A 13,885-nucleotide genomic window follows, 5' to 3' on the forward strand; every position below is an offset into this window, starting at 1 on the left:
AGTACCTTTGTCAAATGTGTCCCCTTTACTGGGAGTATTTACATGTTTTTCTTTTTAAATCAGTTTTATTGAGGTATAAGTAACATACAAGAAAATGTACTTTTGAAAAGCACGTAGCTTTTGAAAGCACCTATATTTTTTAAATTTCACCTACCCGACCGGGCGCAGTGGCTCACGCCTGTAATCCCAGCAGTTTGGGAGTTCAAGGCGGGCGGATCATGAGGGCAAGAGGTCGAGACCATCCTGGCTAACATGGTGAAATCCCATATCTACTAAAAATACAAAAATTAGCTGGGCATGGTGGTGTGCGCCTGTACTCCTGCTGAGGCAGGAGAATCGCTTGAATCCAGGAGGCGGAGGTTGCAGTTAGCCAAGATTGCCCTCCAGCCTGGCGACAGAGCAAGACTCTGTCTAAAAAAAAAAAAAAAAATTCACCTACCTTTCAAGGAATACTAAAATGCTAAGTTCATGAAAGATTTTTCTGATTTCCTTCCAGTTGTAAGTAACCCCTTCATCTCTGAATCTCATAATGTAACTTTTCTGAGACGTTTATTCCTTTTTTACCCATAGTTATTTGTTTACGTATCCTTACCCCTTGTTTTAGACTCAAAGCCTATTGAGAACAGGATCTATATAGGCATCTTGTGTAGAGCATATTCTTAATAAATGTGGCCAATGAGTAAATGTTATTCATTATTCTATTTTTATTTTATTTACTTATTTGAGACAGAGTTTTGCTCTTGTTGCCCAGGCTGGAGCACAGTGGCACGATCTCAGCTCACTGCAATCCCCACCTCCCGGGTTCAAGCAATTCTCCTGCGTCAACCTCCTGAGTACCTGGGATTATAGGCATGCGCCACCATGTCCGGCTAATTTTTGTATTTTTAGTAGAGACGGGATTTCACCATGTTGGTCAGGCTGGTCTCGAACTCCTGTCCTCAGGTGATCCACCCGCCTCGGCCTTCCAAAGTGTTGAGATTACAGATGTGAGCCTCTGTGCCTAACCTCTATTTTTAGATACTAACTCAAGGAATCTCAGATTAGGTAGAAATTATAAAATGGAGACATGGTAACATTATGTAGAAATACGCACTAATGCTAATAATATGTAAATATGACCCGAACCAGTAAATATAGTTAAATTTTTTTTTATTTTTTGTTTTTTTGGAGACAAGGTCTCATGCTGTTGCCTGGACCTGAGTGCAGTGGCATGATCTTGGTTCACTGCAGCCTTGACCTCCTGGGCACCAGTGATCCTCCCACCTCAGCCCCCTCGAGTAGCTAGGACTACAGCTACAGGACTTACCACCATGCCTGGCTAATTTTAAAATATTTTTGTATAGATGGGGTCTTGCTATGTTGACTATGCTGGTCTCAAACTCTTCAAGTGATCCTCTTGCTGCATCCTCCCAAAGTGTTGAGATTACAGGTGTGAGCCACCATGCCCAGCCAAATTTCTTATTTATGAAATTATTTGGGATGAAAAATCATAACATGAAAATTAGCTTTTCTTAAAAATATGGTTACTCTTAATAATTTTATTGAACAAAACCTCAGCTAATGTACTTCTGGGATTTTTTTTTTCTTCATAATGAACTAAAAGTAAAAGTTTACCAATTACAAAAGAAACATCAACACAGTGAAATTGCTGTTACTTTCATTAAAGTAGTCTTCTGTTAATTTTATAGATACTCATCTATACGTCCTAAGTAGCAATTACTTTTTGCTGAAGACAAATGTAAGTGGTAATATCTTTATTTTATAGATGAGGAGATTGGGGCTCAGAAAGGTTATATAATCCGTGTGCAAACCCACAGATGTTATATGGCACAACTGAATGGATTGAGAGCTGTCTTGACTTCAAAGCCAATATGTGGGGTTTTTTTGCTGTGCTTATGTAACTTGCAAATTTCATGGATTTGTACAATCTTAAAATCTTAAAGTATGAGACAGAGTAGAAACTCATAAATATGTAGTTTCTATTCCCACATGATTTTAAACCTAAGAGTTTTAAATGATGAATGAGTCTTTGAATCCGCAAACAAAATTATATTCATGTGCAGTTTTCAACTTTTATTCTCTTCTTTTTTTTCCCTCCCCCAAGATGGGGTCTCACTCTGTTGCCTAGTCTGGAGTGCAGTGGTGCGATCATGGCTCACTGTAGCCATCATAGCTGACTTGAGCCACCGACCTCCCTGGCTCAAGTTATCTTCCCACTTCAGCCTCCTGAATAGCTGGGACCACATGAGCCACCAATACTGGCTAACTTTTTAATTTTTTGTAGAGATGGAGTCTCCATATGTTGCCCAGGCTGGTCTCAAACTCCTGGCCTCAAGCAATCCTCCTGCCTCAGTTTCCTAAAGTGTTGAGATTACAGATGTGAGCCATGATGCCCAGCCATATTCTGTTCTTATAAGGATCCAGGTCAAAAAGATTAAGAACCTAGGATTATCATAGACATCCCTTCTAGTTTTAATATTCTTTAAGTTTGTGATTATATGCTATGTGTAATCCTAGACACTCTTCTAAACAATGATTGAAAACTGTAATGATAGGCACATGAAAAAGCAATGCCCTGGCCAGGCGCAGTGGCCCACACCTGTAATCCCAGCACTTTGGGAGACCGAGGTGGGCAGATCGCTTGAGCCCAGGAATGTGAGACCAGCATGTGACCTGGGCAACATGGCAAGACACCATCTCTACAAAAAATACAAAAATTAGCCGGGCGTGGTGGCGCATGCCTGTGGTCCTATTAATAGCTGCTTGGGGCACTGAAGCAGAGAGGATTGTTTGAGCCCAGGAGGTTGATGCTGCTATAAGCCATGATCGTTCCACTGCATTCTAGCTTGGGTAACAGAGTGAGACCTTGTACCTCCACCCCTATCTCCCCAAAAAAGGAGTGTCCCCTCTCAAATGCAGATTTTTTTTAAAGAATATATTCCTTGTCTTCCATATTAGTGGGAAATTTTTTTGGAATTTTTTTTTTCTTCATTTATTCTTTTTTCTTGTTTAATTTAGGGTAGTGTTGGGATAGAAGATATACTTTATAAAAAGCAGAAAGACCAATCATTGAGTTATTTTAGAGATAATATGCCAGATCCATGCCTTTAGATTTAGTCTTACCTCTTTTTTAGTTTCTCTTCATTCAAGCCGAGGTAGAAAGCCAGTGGTGGAAAGTTGTGGTATTGCATAGTCTACACACATTGTATTGTCAACTTGAAAGTATAGCTACTTCTAAGGATGTTGACGTTCATTGTAGTTTTTTGTTTATAGTAGCTAAAATTAGAAGCAATTTAAAACTTCCAAAAAGACAACAATACTTTTGAAAAATTAAAGCACATCCTACTTTGGATTGTTGGACAACTATTAAAGTTTGGTTTTCAAAGAGTATTTAAAAGACACCAGGAGACTTCTTCTTTTCTTCTTCAGGCCAAGATGGAGTAAAAGGGATTCGATTTATTTACCCCCTCACATGAAACAATGAAAAAAAAAATGAACAAAATATATTTAAAGAAAAACTCTTTGGAAAGCATTAGACACCAGGCAACACAGGACAGTGATTCCCAAAAGATAGAAACAAGTAAGAGGAGCAGTGTGGTTGCCTGGAGACAATTTCCAGATACCAGCCCCAGGAGGAGCAACCCAGGCGTATTCTGGAGGTCCTCTGAATTGAGGAGCCAGACCTGGGAATCTGAAGAGGCCACAGTGGTTTGCGTTTGTAGGGAAGATTACCAGAAAGAAGAAAGCTGCACAGAGAGAACACTGCGGCTATCTCCAGGAGGTCCTACCCTAGTGTTTAACTAAGTACTGGTTAGTGCATATGTGTGAGAAACCTATCTGAGGCCAGAAAAGGAGAGGGAATATTCCTTGAAGTTCACACAGGGGCTGCAATAGAGTTAGAGCTAATAAATCAACAAGGAGATGAAATGGAATAATAAAAAGGTATATAGTAATTCCAAGAGAAGTGAGAAAAAGAGGAAAAGGGGAACAAAGAGCATATAAGACGAGTAGAAAATAAATAGCGACCATATCAACAATCACATATATCACATTAAAAGTAAATGTTCTAAACCAGGGGTCAGCAGACTATCATCAAGCTGACAGCCTGTATTTGTAAGTCAAATGTTTTTACTGGAACAAAATTTTTCCCCCATCCCCGCTTTTCAGTTCAATGATAAATGATGTCTACAAAAAGCCTACAGTTCTCATCATACTAGTGATGAAAGAGTAAGTACTTTTCTCCTTAAGATCAGAAACATGACCAGGATGTCTGCTTTTACCAATTCTATCCAACATTAAACCGGAGCTTTCAGCCAATGCAATAAGGTAAGAAAAAGAAATAAAGGCATCCCTACTTCCAGAAAGAAATAAGTAAAACTGTTGTTTGTAGACATATGATGTCTACATAGAAAATCCTATGGAATATTTAAAGAAGCTATTAGAACATATAAGTGAAGTTAGGGTTGCAGGAGACAGGATCAGTATGTAAAACACTTGTTTTTCTATATGCTAGCAACAAACAGAAAATTGAAATAACATCAAAAAATAACATGAGATATAGATAAATCTGACAAAAGGCATGTAAGTAAGACTTATACATTAAAAACTATAAAACTTTGGTGAGAAAAATTAAAGAAGACCCAAATAAATGGAGATATATGTCATGGCTCATGGATTGGAAGACTAAACATTATGAAGATGTAATTTCTCCCCAGATTGAACCACAGGTTCAACACCATCCAATCAGAATTCCAGCAGGCATTTGATAGAAATTGACAAACTGATTCTAAAATTCATATAAAGATGAAAAGGACCTAGAATAGTCAAAACAACTTTGAAAAATAAAAACAGTTGGAAGACTTAATACTACTTTATTATAAGACTTACAAAGTTACACTAATCTAGACAGTGTATATTGGCATGAAGTTTGACAAGTAGGTTAATGACATAGCATAGAGTCCTGAAATAGATGCACACATAGAGGATCAATTGCTTTTTAACAAAGATATAAAGTCAGTTCAATTAAGAAAGTAGATTAATTTCAACAGATAGTGTTGGAACAATTGGATATCAGCATGCAAAAAAAGACCTTTGTATACAAAAGTTGACTCACAATGGATCACATACCTAAATACAAGAGCTTAAAACCTATAGCCAGAATATTAAGTTTCAGAATTTAATAATAACCCAATTTAAATAATGGACATAAGAGCTGAAGACACGGGGGGAGGGGGGAGGGATTGCATTGGGAGTTATACCTGATGTAAATGACGAGTTGATGGGTGCAGCACAGCAACATGGCACAAGTATACATATGTAACAAACCTGCACGTTATGCACATGTACCCTACAACTTAAAGTATAATAATAATAAATAAATTTAAAAATAAAAATAAAAGAGCTGAAGACACTTTATCAAAGAAGATATACAGAAGACAAATATACACATGAAAAGATACTCAGCCTCATTAATCTTATTTATTTATTTATGGAGACGGAGTCTCACTCTGTCACCTAGGCTGGAGTGCAGTGGTGTGATCTCAGCTCACAGCAACCTCCACCTCCTGGGTTCAAGCGATTCTCCTGCCTCAGCCTCCCGAGTAGCTGAGATTACAGGCACACACCACCATGCCCGGCTTTTTTAAAATATATTTTTAGTAGAGATGGGGTTTCACCGTTTTGGCCAGGCTGGTCTCAAACTCCTGACCTCGGGTGATCCACCCGCCTTGGTCTTCCAAAGTGCTGGGATTACAGGTGTGAGCTACCTCACCCAGCTGACCTCATTAATCTTTAGTGAAATGCAAATTAAGATCACAATGAGGCCGGGTGCAGTTGCTCATGCCGGTAATCCTAGCACTTTGGGAGGCCAAGGTGGGCGGATCACCTGAGGTCAGGGGTTCAAGACCAGCCTGGACAACATGGTGAATCCCTGTCTCTACTAAATATACAAAAATTAGCTGGGTGGGGTGGCACACACTTGTAATCCTGGCTACTCAGGAGGCAGAGGATGTAGTGAGCTGAGATTGTGCCACTGTACTCCATCCTGTGCAACAGAATGAGACACCATTAAACACCTCTAAGGATCGTCTGAAACTGAGAAGACCATATCAAATATAATCAAGGATATGGAGTAACTGGAACTGTGATGCACTGTGGTAGGAATGTAAAATGGTACAACTGACTTGGAAAACAATCTAGAAGTTTCTTAGAACGTTTAACATGCATTATAGTCGTCTCTCCATATCTGCTTTGGAACCTGTGGATACAAAGGGCTGACTGTACTACCTCTTTTTATTTATTTATTTATTTATTTATTTATTTATTTATTTAGAGATTCTGTTTTGCTTTCACCCAGGCTGGAGTGCAGTGGCGTGATCTCGGCTCACTACAACCTCCGCCTCCCGGGTTCAGGCAATTCTCTGCCTCAGCCTCCTGAGTAGCTGGGATTACAGGTGCCTGCCTCCATGTCCGGCTAATTTTTTTGTATTTTTAGTAGAGATGGGGTTTCACCAAATTGTCCAGGCTGGTCTTGAACTCCTGACCTCGTGATCCACCCATCTCAGCCTCCCAAAGTGCTGGGATTATAGGCATGAGCCCCTGTGCCCGGCCACTACCTCATTTTATATGAGAGATGTAAGCGTCTGGGAATTTGATATCCAAGGGGAGATGGAGTCCTGGAACCAATCCCCTGCGGTTGCTGGAGAGCTGTACTTATCATTTGACCTAGCCATTCCACCCCTTAGTATTAACACAAGGAAAATTAACATGTATATTTCCATACAAAGGTTTGTTCATCAGTGTTTATAGTGACTTTGTTTATAATAGCCAAAACCCAGAATTATCCCTAATGTCCACCAGCATATGAATGGATAAACAAATTGTGTTATACCCATATAATGGATTAGTATTCAGCACTAACAAATAATGAAGTACAGATACATGCAAAAATAGGGACAAATAATTATTTTTGTGCTTAAATAATTATGCTGAGTGAAAGAATCCTGATTAAAAATAATCTTTGTGATTCCACTCATATATATAATTCTAGAAAATATAAACTGATCTATAGCAAGAGAAAGCAGATCCTTCGTTGCTTGGGAATAGAGGGCTATGGGGAAGGGCAAAGGGAGGAAGACCAAGGGTCACAGGAAACTTTTGGTGATGATAGATATGCTCATTGGCCTTTTTTTTTTTTTTTCATGAGACAGGATCTTGCTTTGTTGCCCAGGTTGGAGTGCAGTGGTATGAACGTGACTCACTGCAGCCTCGACTTCCTTGGGCTCAAGCGATCCTCATGCTTCAGCCTCTCAAGTAGCTGGGACCACAGCCATGCACCACCATGCTTGCCTAAGTTTTGTATTTTTTTTAGACATGGTGGCTCGCCATGTTGCCCAGGCTGGTCTCAAACTCCTGGGCTCAAGCAGTCCTCCTACCTTTCCCTCCCAAAGTACTTTGACTACAGGAACTACCACCTCCCCTGGCCCATTTGTTATCTTTATTGTTGTGGTAATGTTATGGATGTGTGCTTATGTCAAAATGTATCAAATTATATACTTTAAGTATGAGCAACTTATATGTCTATTATGCTTCAATAGATCTATTTTTAAGCAAACTTAGGGAAGTACAATGTGTACTAAATCAGATTACAAAATCATTGTGTTTTTTGTTCATAAAGAGAATTGTTGAGACACATATTCATGTGCCTACATGGTATCTCCAGTGGGATATTTTTTAGGCATCTCCAGACTGAAATCCCTGAAGCTAAACTCTAAAATTAATCTCTAACTTCTTTTCCTCCTTTCCTCTCTATTCTGGTTTTGTTTTCTTGTGTTTTTTTTTTTTTTTTTTTCATCTTTATAAATAGTGTGCCCATCTCCCCGTTTTTCATGCAAGAAGCTAGGAAATCATCTTTGTTATTTATGTTACCCTCTTATCTACTTTATCACCAAGTTGTGTCATTGAGAGCACATTTCAAATTTGTAATCTCGTCTTTCACCACTACCATTACCCCAGTTCAAGTCATCATCCTCTCACTAAAAGCCCCTTGGTGTTATTCTTGACTCCCCTCAATCCAGTGATCAGAAAACAGCCGCAGCAGATCTTTTCAACGATTTACGTTGCTCTTAGGATACAATCTAAAATCATTTTAATATGATCAGTTCCTCTTTTCCTCTTGCTTATTATGTTCTGACTACTGTTATAAATAAAGTTTCAATGCTGCAAAAAAAATAGCACTCAAACATAAAATTTTCTTTTTAATTCTCAGCAAGGCAAGGTACTTCTATAGAAGGGTGTGCCCTTATAAATGGAGCAATGGTGGTCACCCAGTTGGACAAGGGAGGGGAAGGGGTTCTTATTCCTGATGCATGTAGCCCCTGCTTCTGTGTTGTTCCCTTATTGGCTAGGGTTAGACCGCACAGGCTAAACTAATTCTGATTGGCTAAGGAGAATGACCGGGTAAGTGGTTTGGCGGGAAAAATGGGTATGACAGAGCAGGTAATCAAAATGAGTCAGGATGGAGTAGGTAACTGGAATGAGTCAGGGTGGAGCAGGTAATCGGAATGAGTCAGGGTGGAGTAGATAATCGGAATGAGTCAGGGTGGAGCAGGTAATGAAAAAGCTTGCTTTATGAGGAAGTTAAGTTTATAAGTAGAAGGCAGAGAATTGAACATACTGACATATTGATTCTTTGAAAAGAAATTTAGAACTCATAATACTACACTGGCTGCATTTCAGTTTCTTGAAATCTCCAAACTCTTTTTACTACAGAATTTTCTCACATGGTATTTTCTGAACCTGCACTAGTATTTTTTTTTTCCTCCCTTAATCTTTCAGTAGCTACTTCAGTCTGTGCTTCAAGTGTCAGTTTAAATGCCTCTTCTTCAGAGAGACTTCTTCCTGACTTGCTCAATCTAAATTGGAACCCACACCAGTACCCTGTAGGTTTTCTTCATAGTTGTTATTCAGGGTGTTTTGCTTCTGGGTTTTTTCTTTTTTGGAGGGAGGAGGTGTTAAGTTGGATGTATGGGAGATTATTTGTTCTTGTAGTGGTCTGAAAAAGTCCTTGAAAGTTGATATCATATATGTTTTGTTCACTGCTGCGGGTGGCCACCATCCAGCTTTCCCTGGTGCAATCAACATTTGTTGAGTGAATGTTTAGAGAAAATGTGTTGGAAGTAAATATATCAGTGGTTGCCTTTGAGTGGTGCATGTTTGGTTTTGTAAGATTACCACAGTGAGCCATAATAACTTTCAAATCAGAAAAGTTATAAATTATCTCCGTAACTTTGTGTATACTGTTTGCCTTTACTAGAGAGGAAAAAGCAAATGATGTTTTGGAACTTTGGATTCTTGCTCTTGATACTGTTAGAATATTAGTTACTTGATATATTACTTGCCTTTTCATATTTCTGAGTTGTGCAGGCATAGGGGGCACTGTTTATATTGTATTGTTTATGAATGGGAACTTCTGGATTAGTGTGAAGCAGAGACTCTTCTTTTAGTACCATTTTTAGGTATAGTTTGCCTGGAACTGTGTTTATGCTTCTCTCCTGGATTGCCTACAATGTATATACCATCTTGCGCCCTTTAGCTTAGAAAGTCTTTCTGTATGTCTCTGTTTTTGTCACATTTAAAAAAATAAGTCACCTTTAGGATATATTACATTCTTTATCATAGTTTTGACCAATGTCAACTTAGGAGAAATTTAAGATTTTTTGAATTCTTAATATTAATCTCTGACAACTCTGGGGCTGGGCATTTGGTGAATATCCTCTAAACTTTTTAAATTTTTACTGAAAATCACATATTTCTGTTTTCAGAAATTTAAAAGCCGTAGGTATCTTTTTCTTGTAATTCTCCACACTGCTTCAGAAATGGTAATAGGTTTAGTCCTTCCAGGTTCTTCAAGTATAATTTTCAGAGAATTACTAACGTGACTGAGTAGCTTAGTATATTTATTTTTTACCCATACTTTAAATGAACTTTTTTTCACCTAGCAATGCTTTTTATAATTTTGTTTGTATTCTTTTACTTTTTAAGATGTCCTTTGTTAATGTTATTTTGTTTCTATAATAAATGTATGCCAACTTTTTTAACAGATAAAATAATTAGGCACAGGGCTTGTACCCTGAAGGACACTGCACATGCTATCATTGCGGCTGAATTAGATCCAGAATTTAATAAACTTTGTGAGGAAATTAAGGAAGCAAGAATAAAAAGAGGTAAGTTGTAGAAATAAACTTGGCACTGAAGCCTCGTGTGCTCTGTTCAGGCCAAGAGTCCTTCAATGATGTTTTTTTAGGGTTGCTGGTATTATGAAAGTAATGTATTTAATGTATGTATTTAATTTCTGATACTAATATGTTATGTAAATTCTCAAAGATACTTTCCAACTTTACCTACTGTGAAAGTTTTAGTGTGATAGTGAGTATTACAGAAATGAAGTGTTTCTTAGTGAAATTTGTTTTGTAGGAGCATATCTTTTTTAAGAATTTATTTCTAAATGGATTTAGATATTAGATATGGAAAGGTTTTATTTTTCATCAGTTTACTTTCTGGTACTTTAAAAACATGTTTAGGAATACTGTTTTTCCCACTCTAGTGAAATTTATATGCAATTTTGTTATTAGAAACACAGAATTAGCAATTGTGGTTTGTCGATTCAGTTTATAATCTTGTCCTTGAGGAACTCACATTTTAGTAGGAGAGAGAGAAATGTAAAACAAATCAAGTACAGTGTATTGTAGGCACTGGTTGAAGCATGTTCAGATCACAGAGACGAGAGACCTCCTAGTAGGGAACCAGAGTAAGGAGTGAATATAGAAGTGTTCTCTTTAATGGACTAGGGAGGCAGTGACAGAGGAGGAGGAGGTGTATTGCAAACAGAGAAAACAATAGCATATGTAAAGGCACACAGGTGTGAAATAGCTTGATGTGTGTTAGAAGATCTTTAAACTGGTATTGCTAAAGATATACAGAATGCTGGAAATAGGGCTCAAGAGGTGCGGGGTCCAGGACACAAAGATTATGAAGAAACTTTTCTTCTACCTTTTTAGAGAGCTTTTCCCTGACCACCTAATCTAATAGAGGCTTTGGTAGCATTTGGCATTATATTATTATTTTTTTTTTTTGTCATGTCCTCCTTATTTAGGGTATCAGCACTTCAGATGTCTTGTTTATAGCTTTACTTCAATCCCTAGAACCCAGTCTGATATAAAACAGGTTTTTGGTAAATATTTGAATAAATCAATGCCATGCTAAGGAGTTTGTACTTTATCTTGTAGATCAGTGTTTTCAAAAATGTCTGCCTATTACCATTAGCTTAGACCTATGAATTAGATTCTCTGAGAATATTAAGGCCAAGAAATCTTTATTTGAACAAACTACCTAAGAGATTTTATGTACACTACAGTTTGATAGCCATAGGCAATAGAAATAATTGAAGGATTTTAAGCAGTGAAATGAATTGGTCGAATTGTCTTGGTGGGAAGAAGTAGCATAGTTCCAATGTGCCAGGGTAGGAAAATGAGAGATCAGTTTAAAAGCTGTTGGAGCCCATTTGAAAAGGATTTGGCAATTTCTAAAAAATTAAACATGGATTTACTATATGACCCAGTGATTCTACTCTTAGGAATCTACCCAAGAAAAATGAAAATACATGTCCACACAAACACTTGTATGTTCATAGGACCATTGTTTATAATAACCACAAACTGGAAACATCCCAGATGTCTGTCAGCTGGTGAATGGGTAAGGAAAGCACAGGATACCCATGTGAGTGCGTACTACTTAGTAATAAAAGGGAACAGAGTACTGATACACAGTACAACATGGACAAATTTCAAAAACATGCTGGCTGAACATGGTGGCTCATACCTGTAATCCCAGCATTTTCGGTGGCAGAGGTTGGAGAATCGCTTGAGCCAAGGAGTTTGAGACCGGCCTGGGCAACATGGCGAGATACCATCTCTACAAAAAATGAAAAATATTAGCTGGGTGTGGTGGTGTACACTTGTGATCCCAGCCATTTGGAAGGCCGAGTTGGGAGGATTGCTTGAGCCCAGAAGGTTGAGGCTGCAGTGAGCCATGTTCATGCCACTGCAGTCCATCCTGGGTGACAGAGCAAGATGTTGTCTCAACAAAAAAAACCCCAAAACATTATGCTAAATAAAAATAGCCAGACCCAGAAGACTACATATTGTATGATTTCTTTTATATAAAATGTCCAGAAAAGGCAAGTTTACAGAGACAAAAAGTCGAGTAGTGGTTGCCTGGGACAGTTATCTAAAATTGGATTGCTGTGGTAATTTTACAACTCTGTACATCTACTAAAAACTATTTACTGTACACTTAAAACAGGTGATTTTTATGTTATATAAATTGTATCTCAGTAAAGCTGTTGGGGAACAAAAATGAAGTAGGAAGGGAGATAGAAGAGATTAATGTAAGTGATATGTAGCTGCAGGGATGGAGAGCACTGTGAAGTGAAGGAAGAGTAAAAACTGGCTGTGATATTGCTGGTTGAGTGACTTAGTAGATGCTAATACTCCCAATCTAGATAGGGAATATATAGGAATGAACTGTTTTGTTTTGTAGGGAAAGATAAACCAGTTATCTTTAATTTGATCTATCTTTAGGAAATTCAGTTGGAGATATTAACTAAGGAGTTGTATATATAGATCAGAAGTTGTATATATGGATCAGAGATGTTTGGGCTAAAGATACAGATTTGAGAATTATTGTATAATAGTAATCAAACCTGAACACGATACTTTGTTGGGGAACGTGTAGATTAGAGTAAGAAGAAAAGTGGTTACAGAGAGAACCTGAAGAAAAACCAACTTAAGGACCACATAGAAGAAATAAATCTCTAGTGAAGAAAATTAAGATAGAATGATTAGTCTTAGGATTATAATGCAGGTCAACCAAACTGACTGCTGTGTGGTGCGACAGGAAGCAAATAGCATTTTGAAACAGTTCGTGGGAATGGGGTTTAGTGGCCCAGTAGACTGTTGTACATTCTAAGATGGCAGAGATCATGTTTTTGGATAATGTATAATCTTATTGTTCCACAGTCATAATAATGTAAAATGTGCCCCTTTGTGAATTAAAATGAATAAAAATAGGGCCCCTTTGGACATTAAGGGTAAACATGGCCTGCCAGATTGTTTGATTTTTATGATTTTGTATCTAAGTTTCTTACCCATCTTAAAACAAAAGACACTGCTTTCATTGGAATTGCAAACTGCCCAAGTATAACTAATGACTTTAAAACTCAGTTTTGTATTTGAGATTTTTTAAAAACCTTTTGGTTTATGTAGCTGGGAATATTTAAAGAGGTATTGCTTATCTTCTGCTTGCAGGCTTATCAATAACATCAGAACAAATAAATCCTCATAGTACTGGAGCTCGGAAGACAGAAACTAGAGTTGAAGAGGCATTTCGGCACAAACAAAGAAATCCAATGGATGTCTGGCACAACTCTGCAAATAAATGTGCATGTGAGTATTTGAGCTCATGTTATCCAGTAGTGAGAACAACTGAGAATGATGTAGATATGTTAGGAATTTGGTACAAACCAAAGTGCTGCTGTTTTCCCACAGCTCTTTTAATCTCTTTTCAGAGGTGAAGAAGAGCTTGTGGGGTAAATGCTGAATCAGAAATATATTTCTTTAACTCTATTTGATGTTTTCTATCCCTATTCAATATTATTTGCTATGACAGTTGGACTAGGCTTGAATATTTTCAGTTTTAAACTTTAGTTTTCGGATAGCTATGTGGAGCCAGTAGAATTTTTATCCGCCCCTGTCCTTATCCTCCACTCCTCCTTTTTTTTTGAGATGGAGTCTGGCTCTGTCGCCCAGGCTGGAGTGCAGTGGCGCGA

General features: G+C 37.9%; 1 protein-coding gene across 1 annotated transcript in view; it reads left to right on the forward strand.

Annotated features, from left to right (window-relative positions):
- The window catches only part of ATAD2B (ATPase family, AAA domain containing 2B), a 197,442-nt gene that overhangs the window by 170,180 nt on the left and 13,377 nt on the right, over positions 1-13,885 (forward strand). The window contains exons 24-25 of the mRNA XM_011972741.1: positions 10,101-10,223; positions 13,365-13,502. Of these exons, the coding sequence (XP_011828131.1) occupies positions 10,101-10,223; positions 13,365-13,502 (261 nt within the window). The remainder of the gene's footprint in view (positions 1-10,100; positions 10,224-13,364; positions 13,503-13,885) is intronic.

The sequence above is a fragment of the Mandrillus leucophaeus genome, unplaced genomic scaffold, assembly GCF_000951045.1.
Source record: "Mandrillus leucophaeus isolate KB7577 unplaced genomic scaffold, Mleu.le_1.0 Scaffold13, whole genome shotgun sequence".
NCBI lineage: Eukaryota > Metazoa > Chordata > Mammalia > Primates > Cercopithecidae > Mandrillus > Mandrillus leucophaeus.